The sequence below is a fragment of the Rhineura floridana genome, chromosome 8, assembly GCF_030035675.1.
Source record: "Rhineura floridana isolate rRhiFlo1 chromosome 8, rRhiFlo1.hap2, whole genome shotgun sequence".
Lineage (NCBI taxonomy): Eukaryota > Metazoa > Chordata > Lepidosauria > Squamata > Rhineuridae > Rhineura > Rhineura floridana.
In genome coordinates, this window is record NC_084487.1 from 57,508,726 (window position 1) to 57,526,912 (window position 18,187).

An 18,187-nucleotide genomic window follows, 5' to 3' on the forward strand; every position below is an offset into this window, starting at 1 on the left:
GTCAGGCAAACAGAGGTTGTGTCAGAATGATTAGAAGTGTGAAAAATAGCTAAATTTATGTATGGTACACGAAATAACCAAGATGATTATAAGTAACAGCTTTGATTTTGCATTGCAAGAGTTAAATAGTAAATGGATGGACTGGGGATCTAATGATGGAGATAGACAGTTAAAAATGTTTACAGAACTGCAACCATAGTATAATTGTTGAACTTTGAACCATTGAACTTTGGAGCTTACGTCTCCAAAGTAAGAAACATGGCCTGTGTGGTGTTCCTTATTGGGGATACATCACACCAGTGCTAAGGAATCTGCACTGGCTGCCTATTAGCCACCAAAAGAGTTTTAAGATCCTGCTATTTATATAATACTTAAATAATAAACAATAAAATGAAGTTGGGTTTTTCACTGATGCAATGACCTCTCTGCGAAAATATGAAAGGCCCCATCAGTATTGGCATTCCGGCAGCTCTTGAAGACACACCTGCTTACACAAGCATTCACCTGAACTTGAACTTCCTGATCTAATCGTTTTAATTGCTTTTAAACTGTTTTTCTTGTTATGCTTTTTAGCAGGCTTGTTTTATTGTATAGTTTAAATGTGTGAGAGAGCCAGTGTAGTGTAGTGGTTAAGGTGTTGGACTACAACCTGGGAGACCAGGGTTCAAATCCCCACACAGCCATGAAGCTCGCTGGGTGACCTTAGGCCAGTCACTGCCTCTCAGCCTCAGAGGAAGGCAATGGTAAACCCCCTCTGAATACCACTTACCATGAAAACCCTATTCATAGGGTCGCCATAAGTCGGAATCGACTTGAAGGCAATCCATTTCCATTTTTAATTGTGTGAATATTTTACCATTGTTTTTATACTTGTAAACTACTTAGCAGCCATTTATAATGTATTAATAATAGTTTTATAATAATAATGACAATAATTTATATAGTGTTTACATGCCAGAATGGCTCTCAGCAGTTTACAAATATGAAAACAATAAAAAAATGTTCACACATAATTAATGTACAATTTTGACAAATTAGTCAAATAGTAAAATATATGCATAATAATAATAATAATTTTGTATATATTTTCACTGTTTGACTAATTTGTAACTTTTTCATTAGATGGTGATACTTCTGTAGCATATCAAAATTGATACTATTACATGAAGATGATTAAATTTATTTGTTACCTGCCCTTCATCAGCAGGTCCCAGGGTGAGTTACAACAATTTAAAATTCAATATTAAAAACAGTTCAAAGAAATTACACTCACTGGAATAAGGTGGGTCCTGAAAACACATCTCAGGTGTCAAAGGCCAATGAAAAGAGGGGCATCTTCACCATGTGGCAGAAACTATATTATGAAGGCATCAGACACACCTCTGTGGGAAATGAATTCCACAATCTAGGAGCCACCGTAGAAAATGCCGTCTCCCGGGCCACCTTGCACCTCTGAGCATGGCAGAGTTTCTAAGGGGCCCCCTCTGCCAATCTTAACACCTGAGAGTGTGTGTAGGGAATATGCATATAGAGAAGAAAGAGAGTTTAAAGAGGCCTCTCTGTTTACCAAAAATGAAATTGCTTCTGTAGATCAGCTGAAAGAAGTCTCTTAAAAATACCAGCCTGTTTTTCCCCCATCAAGGCTGCAAAAGAAATAGAGTTGGCTAACGAAAAAGCTAAAATGACAGAGCTTCAGAACATAAACGCCGGACAGGAAAAAGAAAATTCCAGACTGAAGGAAGAAGCCAGAATCTGTAAACAAGAATTTGAAAAGGTACAGTGAGATACAGGAGTTCCTGGTTCCTCTCTTTCTGCTAGGCCAATTCTTTGTTCAACTTCTTACCCCCACTTTCACTTTTCACTCATTTTTCTGTCCCTCAAAAGTTCCTTGTCTGCTTACTGTGGAAATCTTTCTCCCTTTCTCCTGTGCATGTAAGATGATCTTAGGTGGGACTTGAACTCCACTTTGTGATTGAAGCGGAAAAGCACTGTTTGATTTTTCAGAGTCTTCTAGTTTCCCCTTAGCTTCAGGGAACAGTTCTTTTCTGCCTTCACCATATGTGGTTGTGTTTTCGCGTTCGCTGCTCACTCTAGTCATTCAGGCCTGAATTTGTCTTCTGTCTTGTTGTCTTTTGCCTTACTTGTGGAGTCATTCCTGATATTTCTAACCTCTTGGTCTTTAAAGAGAAAAAAACCCTTTCTTTCCCACAGCTGGCTTGCCCTTCATTTTTTGTCTCCAGCTATTTTTCTTCACTTGTCTTTGTAATGGACATGAAGACTCATTCCTTGCCTTTATCCTCAGTCCCCCCCCCCCAGAGTTACCTTTGCTCTGGCTTCTGCTTCATATATCTCCTCCATGTCAACAGCTCCTTCACTTCCATAAGCCCTGTGTTGTGGCTAGTGACACAAGCCAAAAGGAAGCCCAGAGGCCGGTGCATACAGATGTGAAAGGAGAGTCCAGAGTTGTACGACACACACAACAGGAACATGGAATGCGAGAAGCATGAACCAGGGAAAGTTAAAAATTGTCAAGCAAGAAATGGAACATATCAACACTACAATACTTGGCGTGAGTGAATTAAAATGGACAGGAATGGGACATTTTCAATCAAGCAACTACAAAATATTTTATGCAGGACATGAAAAATTAAGAAGAAATGGGGTTGCTTTAATAGTGAGAAGTGATGTAGCAAAAGCAATTAGGAGCTACAACACAAGGTCTGAGCGAGTGATATCAATGAGATTAAATGGGAAACCTGTCAACATAACCATCATTCAAGTCTATGCTCCAACGGCAAACGCAGAAGAAGAGGAATTGGAGAGATTTTACACAGAAGTACAGGAAGAAATTGATCACACACCAAAGCGAGATGTGATGATAATCATGGGGAATTGGAATGCAAAAGTAGGGAACAGAGAAGAATTAGGAATTATGGGGAAATGGGGCCGAGGAGACAGAAATGAAGCAGGAGAAAGACTTATTGAATTCTGTGAAGCCAATAATTTGTTGCTTGTGAACACGTTTTTTGAGCAACCGAAAAGACAACTTGTACACATGGACATCACCAAATGGTCAATATAGGAATCAAATTGATTATATAATTGGTAGCAGAAGATGGAGAAGTTCCATACTTTCTGCAAAAACAAGACCAGGAGCAGACTGCGGTACAGATAATGAACTGGTCATATCGAAAATCAGAGTAAACCTAAAGAACAACAACAAAGCAATCATAATGCCAAAATACAATTTAAATAACATCCTAGAAGCACATAAAGATAAAATAAGGATCAGGTTTGAGGCTTTAAACTTAGTTGACAGAGAACCAGAAGAACTATGGAATGAAGTCAGAGACGTTATCAGGGATGAATGCAAAAAGACGATACCTCTAGTTAAAAAGAGAGAAAGACCTCAATGGATGACTGAAGAAACTCTTCAAATGGTTAAAGAGAGAACAAAAAGAGATAGAAACACAGTCAGAACCCTACATTCAACAATACAATGACTAGTACGTAGGGACAAAGAAAACTATTACAATAGTTACTGTATAGAAATAGAAGAGGACAACAAAAAGGGTAGAACAAGAGCTCTGTTCCAAAAGATTAGAGAAATGAAAGGGAAATTTAAACCAAGAGTAGGGATGTTGAATAATCAACAGGGGAACACACTGACTGACCGAGATGAAATAAAAGGAAGATAGAAGCAATACACTGAAGAACTCTAGAAAAGAGATGCCAGGATGACAAATTCATTCACGGAGGAACCGTATGATGAAGAACCAGAAATGTTAGAATGCAAGGTGAAAGCTGCTCTTAAAATACTTGGAAGAAACAAATCACCAGGAATAGATGGCATACCAATAGAGTTGCTACAAGCTACAGAGATTGAATCTATCCAAATTTTGACAAAAATCTGTCAAGAAATATGGAAAACTAAGCAATGGCCCACAGACTGGAAGTGTTCCATATACATCCCAATTCCAAAGAAAGGGGATCCCAGGGAATGCAGTAATTATCTAAATATCCCATGCAAGTAAAGTAATGCTCAAGATTCTACAACAAAGGCTCTTAACATATATGGAGTGAGAAATGCCAGACGTCCAAGCGGGATTTAGAAAGGGAAGAGGCACCAGAGATCATATCGCAAACATACGTTGGATAATGGAATGGAGCAAGGAATTTCAGAAGAAAATCTCCCTGTGCTTTATAGATTACAGCAAAGCCTTTGACTGTGTAGATCATGAAAAACTATGGAATGCTTTAAAAGAAATGGGGGTGCCACAGCATCTGATTGTCCTGATGCGCAACCTATACTCTGCACAAGAGGCTACTGTAAAGACAGAATATGGAGAAACTGATTGGTTCTCCATCGGAAAGGGTGTGAGACAGGGGTGTATTTTATCACCCTATTTATTTAATCTATACGCGGAACATCATACGGAAAGCGGGATTGGACCAAGATGAAGGAGGTGTGAAAATTGGAGGGAGAAGTCTCAATAATTTAAGATATGCAGACGATACCATACTACTTAGCAGAAACCAGTAATGATTTGAAATGAATGCTGATGAAAGTTAAAGAGGAAAGCACACAATCAGGACGACAGCTGAACATCAAAAAGATGAAAGTAATGACAACAGAAAATTTATGTAACTTTAAAGTTGACAATGAGGACATTGAACTTGTCAAGGATTATCAATACCTTGGCACAGTCATTAACTAAAATGGAGACAATAGTCAAGAAATCAGAAGGCGGCTAGGACTAGGGAGGGCAGCTATGAGAGAACTCAAAAAGGTCCTCAAATGCAATGATGTATCACTGAACACTAAAGTCAGGATCATTCAGACCATGGTATTCCTGATCTCTACGTATGGATGTGAAAGTTGGACAGTGAAAAAACCGGATATGAGAAAAATCAACTCATTTGAAATGTGGTGTTGGAGCAGAGCTTTGCGCAGACCATGGACTGTGAAAAAGACAAATAATGGGGTGTTCGAACAAATTAAACCAGAACTGTCACTAGAAGCTAAAATGATGAAACTGAGGTGATCATACTTTGGACACATAATAAGAAGACATGATTCACTAGAAAAGTCAATAATGCTTGCAAAAACAGCAGGGAGTAGTAAAAGAGGAAGGCCAAAGAAGAGATGGATTCATTCCATAAAGGAAGCCACAGACCTGAACTTACAAGATCTGACCAGGGTGGATCATGACAGATGCTCTTGGAGGTCACTGATTCATAGGGTCACCATAAGTTGTAATCGACTTGAAGGCACATGACAACAACAAGAAGAATTTGTACTGTCTGTTTTGGTTTTGGTTTGTCCTGAAAGAACTGTTCCCTGAGGCTAAGGGGAAACTAGAAGACTGAAAAATTGAATAGCGCTATTCTGCCTTCAACCACAAGGTGGAGATGAAGTCCCACCTGAGATCATCTTAACATGCACATAGAAGACCATTTCACAGTAAGACCAAAAGTCCCTTTCCTGTCAACTACATATACATTTCCCTATTTCTGGATACTGTATGGGTTTTTAGCTAGCTCTCTCCTTAGTTGCATTTCAGCTGTGCTGCTTTTTACTCTAGGACTTTACTTTCTGCATTTAATCCTTCCTACAGGTGTTTTTCCCCCTTAGGGTCAAATTATACTTTACGCTAGCCACATTTTTATCTTGAAGGAAAAGCAGCAGCAGGGCCCCAATCATATTTGCAATCAAGTAGCTTGTTTCTCTTCAGGTTTAAGCTTACTTTTAAAGAGCATGAGACTGTAACGTGTATTTTGGTCCCCTGTCAACTGCTGAGTATATCCATTCCTTCAGCCTTAATGCCTCTGGTCCTTGCTACCCTTTAGCTTCTTACCACTCAACTCTGGTGTTCAGTCTGCTGCCTACAGAACTTCTCCTACCCCCAGACCATTTGAGATGAGCTCTCCTCTTTTATTCCTGTGTTGACTTCACACTTCAAAAGATTGAAAGCAGTTATCAAAAAATGATTAAAAATGTTTGCAGGCAAAAAGAAAAAAACACTAGCCTATTCAAATATAGAAAACATCTCTCTGGAATCTTTATCATGTTTAATGATGATGGAAATTTTTTAACAGAATTTCAGATAAAATAGTATAATTTCAAAATTAACTTTCACCTCAGTATTAATTTTTAATGCTGTATGTTTTTAACAGGAGATAACAAATTTAAAGGATGCCAAGCAACTGTTGATTAAACAAAAACTAGAATTACAAGGAAAACTTGATAACATTAATTCAGCTTTTGAACAGGAGAAAAAGAATCAGAAAGTTATCAAAGATCAGTTGAAAAAGAGAGAAGAAGAACTGAAGAAGAAATGTGCTGAGATTGAGACAAAACTGGTTGGTAGTTCTAATATGGGAGCACTTGCTATGTATGCACACTTAACTGTGTTTGTAAATGATGAAATTAAAAGGCACCTTTTTATCCCTTTGTAATGCATTCAGTGAACTTATGAAATGTCTTTAGAACTTACGATTGTAGTTTATTTCAGAATTCACAATAGGGCTTACATTCATATGTATATTTTACACATAATTCATGATATATCATCAAGAAGCTCTGAAATAGTCACATAGGAACCCTTTGGTCCTCTGCAAAGCTAAACTTAATGTTATATTTCTTGTGCTGTAGACTGCCATGTTAGTTGTGCACAGATTGGATCATAATATATTTCCAGAAATCAGTATCTAGATTAGGTTTTCTTCATTTGTCTCTTATTAGGAAAACTCTATCTGTTATCAGAGCCTTTGTAATCCAAAATACTTAACTAGTTCTGTATCAGAGATAATTCCACATTAAAATAGCAAAACAGAAGCTTGGAAGCTAACTTCCCATGAACAGAAGTCCACTCATGAGATGCTGCTGCTAGTAGAATGGGGAGAAAGTGATTTTTACTGATCTCCTTTCCCCCTGCAATGCCCTGTGCCCTCCAAAAATCTCCTGTGGGGAAAAATTATTGTGAAGGGTTGAGGTGAAAATCACTTGCCCCCTCTTCTGCCAGCAGAAGCTCATTGGATTGGAGTCTTTTCTGTGAAGGGAGGGAACTCTGCATCCAAGCAAGGATTTCATGTTTTAGTTGTTCACTTTTCCCCATAGTGAAAAAAATTATAGAGGGAGCATGGGATGCTGAGAGATGTTCCCTCTTTCTCTCTGGGAACAATCCCAGAGGTAAAATGTTCTCTGAACAGGCCTTCTGAGTTGTTGAAATGATGAATGCTTACATTTATAAATATTTCTCTTGACTTAGCAAGCTGAAATCAAGGAAAGAAATGAACAATACAAAAGTCATGAAGAAGCTGAGGGTAAGCTCAATATGCAGATCACAGCTTTGAATGAAAATCTGGGGACGGTGAAAAAAGAGTGGCAAAGTAGCCAGAGAAGGGCTAGTGAATTGGAAAAGCAAATAGATGATCTACGTGGAGAGATTGCCGTTCTGGAAGCGACAGTGCAAAATAACCAGGATGAGAGGAGAGTGTTGCTGGAAAGGTAAGTCAGTGAATGATGGGCAGAATAATGGATTTTGTAGTGACTTCTGTGTTTTAGAATAGATTAGGAAAAAATCTTCTCATTTAGTGCTAAAAAATTCAGATTCTCTTAGGAAATAAAAATTACCCAAGTTGATAGGGAAGATAAAATTCAGAATTCTGAGGCAGACTCCAGGTTTATGTGAAATTTAGATTGCCTTGCACTTCTACTGCATATGATGCATATTTTGACTTGCTTCTGGAACTATCCTCTTAACTTTACGAGACAGGACACCAATAACATTTTGCAAACATCAGTAAGCTCCTCTTGAGTTTGAACCTTGTAATGGCTTATTTTGTTTTCTGGAAAGTTATCTTGCTCTTATGTTTGAAACCATGTTGGAATTATGATTCATACAATTGAAATGTAGGTTGAAACTGGAAATTTCTTACAATAGGAAGGAAATTAAAAGGATTAATTCCCTGACCACCCTAAATTGCTGACAATAATCTTAGGTCAGGTTAGCAGTATAAATTCATATGTAATTGTGATCTTATTTTTCCTCAGTTTACAGCACTGAAAGACCCTTGTAATTTCTTCTCAGGAAATGAGGACTTTGTTTTGTTGGTTGGTTTATCATCTCTTATTTAGGTGCCTTAAAAGTGAAGGAGAAATTGAAAAACTTCAGAGCAAATTGATGGATGCGCGAAGAAAACTGGATGATACTACTGCAGCCATGCAAGAGCTAGGCAGAGAGAACCAGTCACTGCAGGTATTGAATTTTGGTGCCTGAAGTCAGAATCGATGCTGCTTTTAAATTTATTAAGGTAAACATTGCTCTTTGCTAAGTTGCTGGGCTGAGTCAAGTGGATGGGCAGAGCAGATTAACCAAATGTGGTAATCTAGTCAGGATGGTAAAAATGATGCACTTGTCTGCAAAATGATATGCAACAATGATTGTAAATACTTACTTGGTCCTGAAGTTGGGAGCACTGTGCGTGGCTGTGTGTAATTTAGTGTTGCTGTTGAATTTCCATGAAATGGCTTTGATATGATTTGGAGTTTTCATTTAATGTTTACAAAAAACTGCTCTTTACATTTTGTATAGATCAAACATACACAGGCTCTGAATAGGAAATGGGCTGAAGACAATGAGGTTCAGAATTGCATGGCCTGTGGGAAAAGTTTTTCTGTAACAGTAAGAAGGGTATGTATATCTGAGAATAACTTCTGAGAATTCTTTTTGGTGCAACCAACTAATACTAACTGTGGTTAATTTCAAAGAAACAAACATCAATTTCTGGTTTTTGAAGTTGGCTTGTTGTAATTAACTATGATTAATATTAATCACAGTTCTTCATTCTGACAAGACAGGAAGCCATGGTTATCAAAAAGTAGAAACAAAAATTTGAAGCTCCTCTCCTTGAAGAGGAGGGAAAGGAGGGAGCTCATTGAGTCCAAGGCTCACTATGGTTCATGCAAATCATACTAAACCATTGTTTAGTATGGTGTGCCAATGCAGTCACTGTGTGTTAAGGAAACATTTTTTAAAAGGTAGTAAGTTAAAAGACAACTTTTTGGTGGCATTTGCCAGATTCATTTAAGGACAATATTTGGATGATATTTTCTTTTGTAAGCATTGCAGAGAGAAGCTTCTCAGTAGAAACCATGTTGAGTAGACAGCATGTTCAGGCTTGGAATATTTTCATACAACCTGATGATGCAGTCTATTCAATCAGGCATGCATATTTTCCTCCCTTGTCATTTGAATGGCTACTTGCAAATGGAAACAATTTGAAGATTATGAGAAGAGCAGTGTGAAAGTGAGGTGCATAGTAACAAATTGAACTGGAGTGAATAGACATAGGGAGCATGTGCATGAAGTGCCAAACCATGGTTTGGCATTATGTGTGCCTGTGTGTAATTGTTTTTCTCTGTTTTACAGCATCACTGCAGACAGTGTGGAAATATCTTCTGTGCCGAGTGTTCATCAAAGAATGCCTTAACTCCTTCTTCTAAGAAACCTGTTCGTGTCTGTGATACCTGTTTCAACGACTTGCAAGGATAATTACTCACAGCTCTTAAATGTCATGCTAGAATAAAGTTTCTGTTATGCACTTCGTACAACACTCAGACTGCTGTTTGGTTTGGGTGATGATTGTATTAATTGGCAAAATTATAGTATTGTTGAAAATATACTTATAAAAAGTCAAACCATTGTACTTCTTGTGAGGCTGAAATTAACTATGGCTTATTTGGTTTTGATCCTACAAGAGCTTCTGTGTCAAGTTTATAAGTCCCTAGTAACTTGTAAATAAAGTTTAAACAGAGGAGTAACAATGTATTTTTAAAATCCCAATTTCTCTGTTTAAAAGTAACACATTTTAAAGTAAACATATTTGCAGGGATTTTGTGTATCAAATATTGCTGCTGTAATGGGATAGTTACAATTTATTAGCTGCATTGAAGTGTGAAAGATATTTAACAGCCCAAAACAAGCTTATTTTGGTTATTTCTTTTCTTTCTTTCTTTTCTCCTTCACTGGGGGCTCCACTTCCATGGTGTGTGCCTAGAAAACTGTCTTGAGCTTTTAAATTTGTCAGGATGTTTCACCATAGTGTCACTATATACTTCACTGAAAATGAAAAGCAATGTCAAGCCTATAGTGTACATTTGACATATCTTCTAAGAATACTGTGCATCATATCAAAGGTACTTAAGTGGACTACATCATCCTTAATATGCAAGTTCTTATTCTTAAACCTTTTGAACTAGGACCATGTTTTTGATCCGTACCCTTTAAGAGTTATGCTCACATTTTTTGTACTATTAAAAATAATTTTCTCTGTTCTGTTCCCTTTATTCACAGGAAATATTACATGGAAGTTCCAGGAAGCAATATCAGGAAGTGCAGGAATTCAAAAATAAATAGTTAGGAAAGAAAGTAGCGACCTTGGAATTCCAGCATTTTCAGTGTAAATTTTTGTCTCCGATTTCTTAGTTCTTGCTAGAGATTTGTCTAATCTCCCTACCAAATTGGAGTGAAATTCCCAGTTCTATTCATGGGACAGCTTTAAGACTGAAGGGAAGCTGAAATTCTACCACTAGTAGTCTTTCTCTTGGTTTGCCTGAACTAATTTAATTACATACTACATACATACATTAGTTTTATAGTACAGTGGTGTCATATTTTGACCAACTGAAAAATTGGTGAATCGCTATTTTTAAATTAAAGGATTGGATTTAAGCAGCAAACAAAATCTTCCAGCTTCATGCCATAATACCACATTTTCTTTTGATTTGAGAGGTGTGGATTGCATATCTTTACATACATACATCTACACACATTTTGTTGATACAAAATCATGTACTTTGTTTAGTTTAGTTTTGTTTAAGTTTATTGCGGTCAAAGACCCACAGTATATACAGAGAGCAACATAAAAAGGGAAATAAAATAGGAGAACAATAGAGCATTAAAACAGAATACACGTTAAAATTGCATCAAGACAAACTTACAAACAAGAGGGCAAAGTTATCCGCATTTGTTGGGAAGCATAGATAAACTTAGCTACTTGAAGGGAGATTTCCCTGTCAAAACCAGCCAGCAGGTAAGATATTGTGAGTTCTGGGGACTTATATGAACACCTTGCCAGGAGAGGGGAGAGGAATTTTTCCCTTAACAGTGAATATAAGGGGCAGCATAGGAATGAATGCTGGAGTGTTTCAATGGAACCCATACCACAGGGACAGAGGCGTTGTTCGGCTGGGAGGCCAGAGAACCTCCCGCTCAACAGTGCGGAATGTAGGGAATTGAATCTGGCCTTGGTAAAAGCTAATCTGAATTTAGGTACTGTAAGAAAATCTAAATAAGGAGCCAGGTTTCCGGGGTCCATTTTTACCTTCAGAAAGAGGGGGGAGCATACTTTAGAGGCTCTATCAAATGAAGATTGCAAGTCGAGGTCTCTTAGCTGGGACCGAATTTGGGCTTTTGCTAGTGTGAATGGTAGAGATGCTAGGAATTCCCCAGAGAAACCTAAATGCAGAAATTTCGCAGAGAGGTTTTTACTCCAGTTAGATGTGAAATTGGCATTCCAAAGGGCAGATATAAAGCCTGGCTGCGGATTATAGGCACGGACGGCCCAAAAATTTACGGCCATCAACCATGCCGTGCATTCCATGGATGCAAAACCGCACTCTAACCTAAGGGCTGCAGAAGCGACGCATCTCGGTACGCCAAGGACCTTGCGTAGAAAAAGGGAGAGGACTGCTTCCACTGAAGAATTGAATGAATGTATCCATATAGGGGCCCCGTAGAGAATCTGGGGGATGATTGTGGCTTTGAAAACCTGGATAACAGGCACATACTGCCCCCCTTTGGTAAAAAAGAAGCATAATACACCCTTTACTGTGTTACGAGCATTCTTGATCGCCACTTTAATATGGGTTGTCCATTTCAACGTGGAATGGAATATGATTCCTAAATACCTGAAATGGGGAACCTGTTCAATTTGGTGGCCATTAATTGTCCATGGAGAGGTTATTTTATGGTTAGAAAATACCAGGATTTTGGTTTTAGAGTAGTTGATATTCAATCGGTTATCACTACAGTAAAGCATGAAGGCTTTGTTCGCAGTGGGGCGTGCATCGCCTGACAGAAACAGTTGTCCAAGAACGGAATACTTGGAAATAGAGGACGCCGTCCCCTGGCATTATATTTGTAACAAATAGCCAGCTTATCCGATTGCAGTGACAGGTTCCACCTTGTTGAGTGTCTTTCAATTGACTCAGGCCTTTGCTCCGAGTGGTCCCTCAGAGTAGACTCGAGATCTGCCATGTCCTTGACAGAGATGAAGCTCCGAGTATCTAACTTGGGGCTCCGTCAGATGCAGCGACGATTTTCTCCGCGTAACCTGGCTGTAGGCTTTTGATGAGTCATTCTTCGTTGGAACGTCCAATTGTTTGAAGAGAGGTCTAAAGTTCATCTTATTGGGATTGTTGGGCTTAGTGTTCTTAATATTTTTTTATTTTTTGGGTTGATTAGTATTTGAAGCAGAAGTGGGGGTTTTTTTCCTCATTCTGCCTCTGATTTTGCCCGTGTCTGGGCTACGGTTATGGAGCAGTTCAGATCTATAGGTAGAGTTTTCTATAAGTGTTCTTCCACCTCTTGGGGGTAGTAGTGCTTCCACCAGCGTGGTAAGTAGATTGTTTGTTTCTGAGATATATGCCTTAACTAGCTTCATTTCCTCGAGCAGAAGGGGCTGCCAGTCTTGTGGGAGATCTAAAGAGGGGGATCCGTTCTTTACGCTTTCTCTCTCAGCTGAAGTTGTAGGTTGTCCCTTGATAGGGTGATAAGAGTCAATAGTAAGGAATTCTGAGGGCAGCTCATCATTTAATGCACTCAAAGATAAGTGTAAACCTACGTCCTGCAGTTCCTCTGCGAGTCTTTTGGCAGCTGGAAAGGACGTATGCAGTTTAGCAGAGAGGGGTGTGTGCTACAGTCCATTCGTTTTCCAAGCATATATTCGTGGAATTAGATAAGGGTTTCTGTGATATCGAAGGGGATAAGGCATTAATAGGGAAAAATATTCTGTAATCTTATTCTGGACAATGTTTGACGCAGTAAATCCTTCCACAGTTAGACCCATCTCCTGGAAGTTACTTCTTGTCATAACCATCTTAGCTCCGAACCCCTGAAAATATCAGAGGGGGCTGGCACAAAAGTTTGATTTAGCTGCTGCAATCAGCTAGACGTTTATTTCAGCAGCCTTCGTAAATTTTGGTCTCAAGTTTGTAAGTCCTCTGACAAAACACAGAGATGTCAGGCAGATCCCAGTAAGATTAATGGCGGATCCTCCTATGCTTGAGCGTCCATGATCAAGCATATCAGCTTACAGCTGTCTGAAGATAGAGAAGATGGAATGCGGAATTGTGCCAAACTACACCCCGGAGTCTCCCCCTTCCCTACTTCTTGTGTCTTAGGCTTTATCTGCTCATAGCAATCCTTTGTTGGTAGCTTTGGATTTCAACGCGACTTACCAGAAACCGACCACCCATGTACTTTGTAAAACTTACCAACACTAAAATGATGTTTAAAATTAACATTTTTGGATATGTGATCTATTTAGAATGCCATCTTATTTTTCTTGACCCTTTTGGATGAGATATGAGATCCCGGCAAACAGAAATGTTGTAGACTGAGAAACTGAGCTCGGAAGAAAGGGAGAAACCAACAACTTAAAACAGATATATTTGTAGAGAGGCCACGGCTAGCACATCCTTTGCACTTAGAAGGCCCCAGGTTCAATCCTTCATGCCTCCAGATAAAAATGTTTCACAGCTACCATGTCTCACAAAGCCCCCCCTTTTTTGCCTAGAACTTTGGGTCCTGTAGACAGTTGTGGGCCAATAGCCTGATTTAGTACAAAGCAGCTATGTATGTTCAAAAATGTCCAGATGGTCAAATACAAATATGTTGTACAGAGCTTCCACACTTCCTGAGTCAGGTGTGCATGCTCCATATGCAAAGTTTACATCTAATCATTTCGCTGTTACCTGTGACTACAGTAACTTCCAAAGCATCCACTATAAGAGAACTGGAGATTGATTAAAGAAATCTTCATTGATTAATCGTATGAGTTTTAATCAATTACACTGGTTTATAAAATAAACTCTAGTTCTGAAGGAAAAGAGTATTTTGGTTTTAGATGATACTCGTGTATTGTAGCAGGCATTACCTTAGAACAGACCTTCTTTGCTACGTGTGACAGAAGGGAGGATGCCTCTGCCATTCACAACTTATGGTACGTACTTGTAGTAAGAAAGTGTTTAAAAGCTCATGAATTTAAACAGATAAAATATTTTAAGTGATTTGACTGGTTAATTTACATATTGCAGCCTTAGAAGTTGCACATGTATATGTGGAGACAAAGAAGAATCCATCTTGTCCAGAGAAAGAGCATGAGGTTAGTTCTGTAGTTTAGCAATTTGATCTAGTTCAGTGGAACCCCCTCCCCCTAAAAAACCTCAGGAAGGGTAAGATAATAGCATTGTCACTTGCACTATGCACTTTCTTTCTCGGGGAACCAGCATAATATGCAAGAAATGAAACGGCTGTTTTGCAAGAACTCATGTAAGAATTGGTCCACAAGACTGTGTATTCTTAGCTAAGTGCTCACTGCAATTCATAGTAACTTCATTTTGGTGCTTAGGAATATTGCATCCATAATTCCTAAGTACTCCAGAGGACGCACGTGTGTATATATATAGCAAAGGAGTTTGCATTTTAACAAGCATTGTTTGATCTTAAGAACTGAAAAATATGGACATAGCAGTTTTGCACATTTTATGTTAGAAGCTGAATGGTTTCCATTATTCATGTATGAGCTTTTGTTTTCTTAGCATTAAATTACATGTATGGTCTGTTTTCCAGACCATAGCAATAAGTATAGAGGACCCCATACCTAAGAGCAGACATGTTTGTGTTCCCATTCTGTTTTAAATTGCAAAAAAAGCTTAAAAGTACTATATGTCTATAAAATAGTTACAACTACCATTTAAGGCTTTAGGAAATGAGTAAAAGCTGCTAGTCCTCAGCATTGACTGTTCTGGCTCGGTAAATTAAATGATACAATATTCTATGCAGTCATTGTACAGCAGGTACATGGAAAGATTTTCACCGGATTAAGAACATATTTCAAGTTGGGAAACTAATCCTTTCTCTCGTGTACGCTTATTAAAAAGCCACTAGATTTAGTGAAGACTTCTTGCTCAGTTGTCATTCCCTCCTCACAAGTTTTACTACTGGTTTTCTGAGTTAAAAATGTCTAAATACATTGTTCATTGTTGATATATAAACAGACTGGTGTGGCAGATCCCAGTCTCCTGGTGTTGGTGCTCATGCAGCGTACATTCTACCATGCTGTTAAATCCCAAATCTCATCACCAAGGGGATAGGAAAAGAATGTCACATTGGGTTACCAAACACAGAAACCTTTTATAATAGAAATCTGTCCAAAATGCTGCTTGTATAGGATTTGTCACTTTTGTAATAAAATTATTTTTAAAAAACTTTAAAAAACACAAAAGCCCCTCCATTCTGACACTTTATGCCACTATATAAGATTTAATTTAAACTACCTCTTGATATGAAATTCAATTTTAGTGCATTTTGATAGGATTTCTTCCCTATAATGTTAGGTATGATTTGTGATAACTGCCAAATTTTCCAAGTGTTTTGTCTCACCAAAAATGTAATATCTGGGTATGTATGCTGTTTCCAATTATTCTAGATTCACTTGTGCAATCTTGACCTCTGTAGTTTAGTTCAACTACCTTGTAGTTGTTGGACAGGAATTCAGTCATCAATGCAAACTGTCTTAGTCATAACTGTTGGTCTATCAACTATATGTAATATTGACAAACTGGCTACTGTTAACATGAATATGCCATTAAATTAGCCTCTGTTTCCAGCAGTCTAGACAAGAAGTTGACAAATGCTATTAAGCTTATAATGGATGTGTGCCACAAATTGTACTGTCCTGTTGGCCTCTTTTTAATGATTGGTTTATTACGGTCACAGATGTGAATATTGTGCATAATATTTACTGATTTTTCTGTATAATTGTATAAATTAGAATGGGAAAACTTCTGTGCTTACCTTATATTTACAGATTTATTAAGGTAGCCTTCCTACACAACACTGCACTTCTTTTTCAACTGGACCCTTAAACTCACATTATCTGTAGATAGTCTTGCATGACCAATTTTATCAGCTGGATTCTCTTAAATCCTCCTCTCAGTGGTGTGTTTATGACTTGTGGTCATGTAGTTGTGCCTTACATTGTGAAAGAGTTTAGTTCAGTATGCACTGTAATCCCTAAACTCTGCATTTGGAAAGTAATGAAAGCTGAGGAGTGACACCTGCATCAGCTAATTCTGTATGAAATACATGAGTGGATACTGGTGGAAATGTTACTTTTGTATTCTAACCTGTTATTGGGCTGAAAATAAAATTAGACATTTCTAATAGTCTATTTGCAATGACTAATTTGCTGTGCTTTTGCTACTACTGTATCAATTTTTTATTCATTTGCAAATTCAAATATTGGCCAAGCCAGGGTAAGAAGTATCCTTTCCTTGTTACATCTTGAACATAATTGCAGTAGAGGTGTATCTTCCCTTCCCCCGCCCCACCATGAGAATGAAAATGGCTATTCTAATTGGTGCTGTCATGCTTCATTCTACAGCTCTTAGGACTAACTGAAGCAGTATGGTTCCCACTGAAAAATGCTTTCATATAGCAGTTGTCTCTCTAGTCAGCTTCCTGGCTAAAGTACCTATTCCAATGTTGAGAGCCTCATGGAAGAGCAGTTGGGTGCTCCAGTAAACCTATGTGGGAAACCATGGTTACTTCAGGCATGGAAGTAGTTTTCAGTGCCAACCACACCAGAGCATTTTCAATCTGCCTCTGTCTTCAATTTCTGCAGCCTCCTGTAGTATTCACTATTAGACAAAAGGTGGCAAATGTGCATGATTGGTTGTTGGTTGTGATCCACACATCTTTTTAGGGGTGTGGAAGCTAGGGAAGGATGGAGCCATTGAAGTCTGGATGAAGGTTGCCCGTCCCATTTCCATAAGAAAATCCTTAAAAACTACATGGAACTATAAAGTTAAATAAATAAATACAAGTACTTACAAGGTGGTCCAAGGACTGTAGCGCTTCCTATGTCATTTTTTAAAAAATCCAAAGTAGGTAATCTAGCTGCCCATAGCCAGAAGTGATTGTGCGGGACTCCTTGCTGCCCCATGCTCTGAATTACAATATAGCAAGTCCCTCTGGGAGCAGTGAGATTAGATGTTCCATCACTCCCTGTTCTATTGTAATTCAAAAACCACCTGGCAAAAAGCCCCAAGTCATCACTGCTGCCCACTGTGGGCAGCTTAGATACCTATTTTGGAGCTTTTAAAAGGGAGGGGGGTAGGGAATTTAATAGGACCTAGGCAGCACATTGAGAGCCAGTGTGGTGTAGTGGTTAAGGAGTTGGACTACGACCTGGGAGACCAGGGTTCGAATCCCCACATAGCCATGACGCTCACTGGGTGACCTTGGGCCAGTCACTGCCTCTCAGCCTCATGGAAACCCTATTCATCGGGTTACCATAAGTTGGAATTGACTTGAAGGCAGTACACAGGCAGCACTACAGCCTTCAGTCCACCTCGTAAGGGATCCACAGGACTGCAGATTCTAAAGTAGACTCATGGTCTTATCTGGGTGTTAATCTGCCTGACTTGAGGCACTTGAATGCACACAATGGAATGTATTTCCCTCTGAATAGGTGTGCCTGTGTTGTGTTATTACAAATCACTTTTAAAGCTTTTCCAGAAATTTTAGTAAGGGCTTTTGATTTTGTATGCCTCAAAAACCAATATGTACAATGATGTTTGGTGAAGTATAGTCAATATGAGATTATTTCCCCCCTGCAGTTTTGGTGGAGGTTGGAGTAATTTCTCATCTCTGGTTGAAGCACTACAGCCAGAAATTACAATTCCTCAGCCATTAACCCCCATTCTCTGATGTCGTCCAGGATGTGGTGAGATATCATCTCTCTGTGTGTCATGACATTGATGAGATTTCTTCCAAGCTTTGATGATGTGAGGAAAGTATTCTCTTGATGAGCATATTGCTTTAAAAATGGCTGT

General features: G+C 38.6%; 1 protein-coding gene across 2 annotated transcripts in view; it reads left to right on the forward strand.

Annotated features, from left to right (window-relative positions):
• EEA1 (early endosome antigen 1) overlaps window positions 1–16,506 on the forward strand; it is a 117,620-nt gene extending 101,114 nt beyond the window's left edge. For both annotated transcript variants that reach the window (XM_061639579.1, XM_061639580.1), the window contains 6 exons: window positions 1,643–1,774; window positions 6,178–6,363; window positions 7,272–7,510; window positions 8,141–8,261; window positions 8,598–8,696; window positions 9,435–16,506. In XM_061639579.1, coding sequence (XP_061495563.1) covers window positions 1,643–1,774; window positions 6,178–6,363; window positions 7,272–7,510; window positions 8,141–8,261; window positions 8,598–8,696; window positions 9,435–9,557 — 900 coding nt within the window. In that variant the 3' untranslated portion in view covers window positions 9,558–16,506. The remainder of the gene's footprint in view (window positions 1–1,642; window positions 1,775–6,177; window positions 6,364–7,271; window positions 7,511–8,140; window positions 8,262–8,597; window positions 8,697–9,434) is intronic.
• Window positions 16,507–18,187: the final 1,681 nt, after the last annotated feature.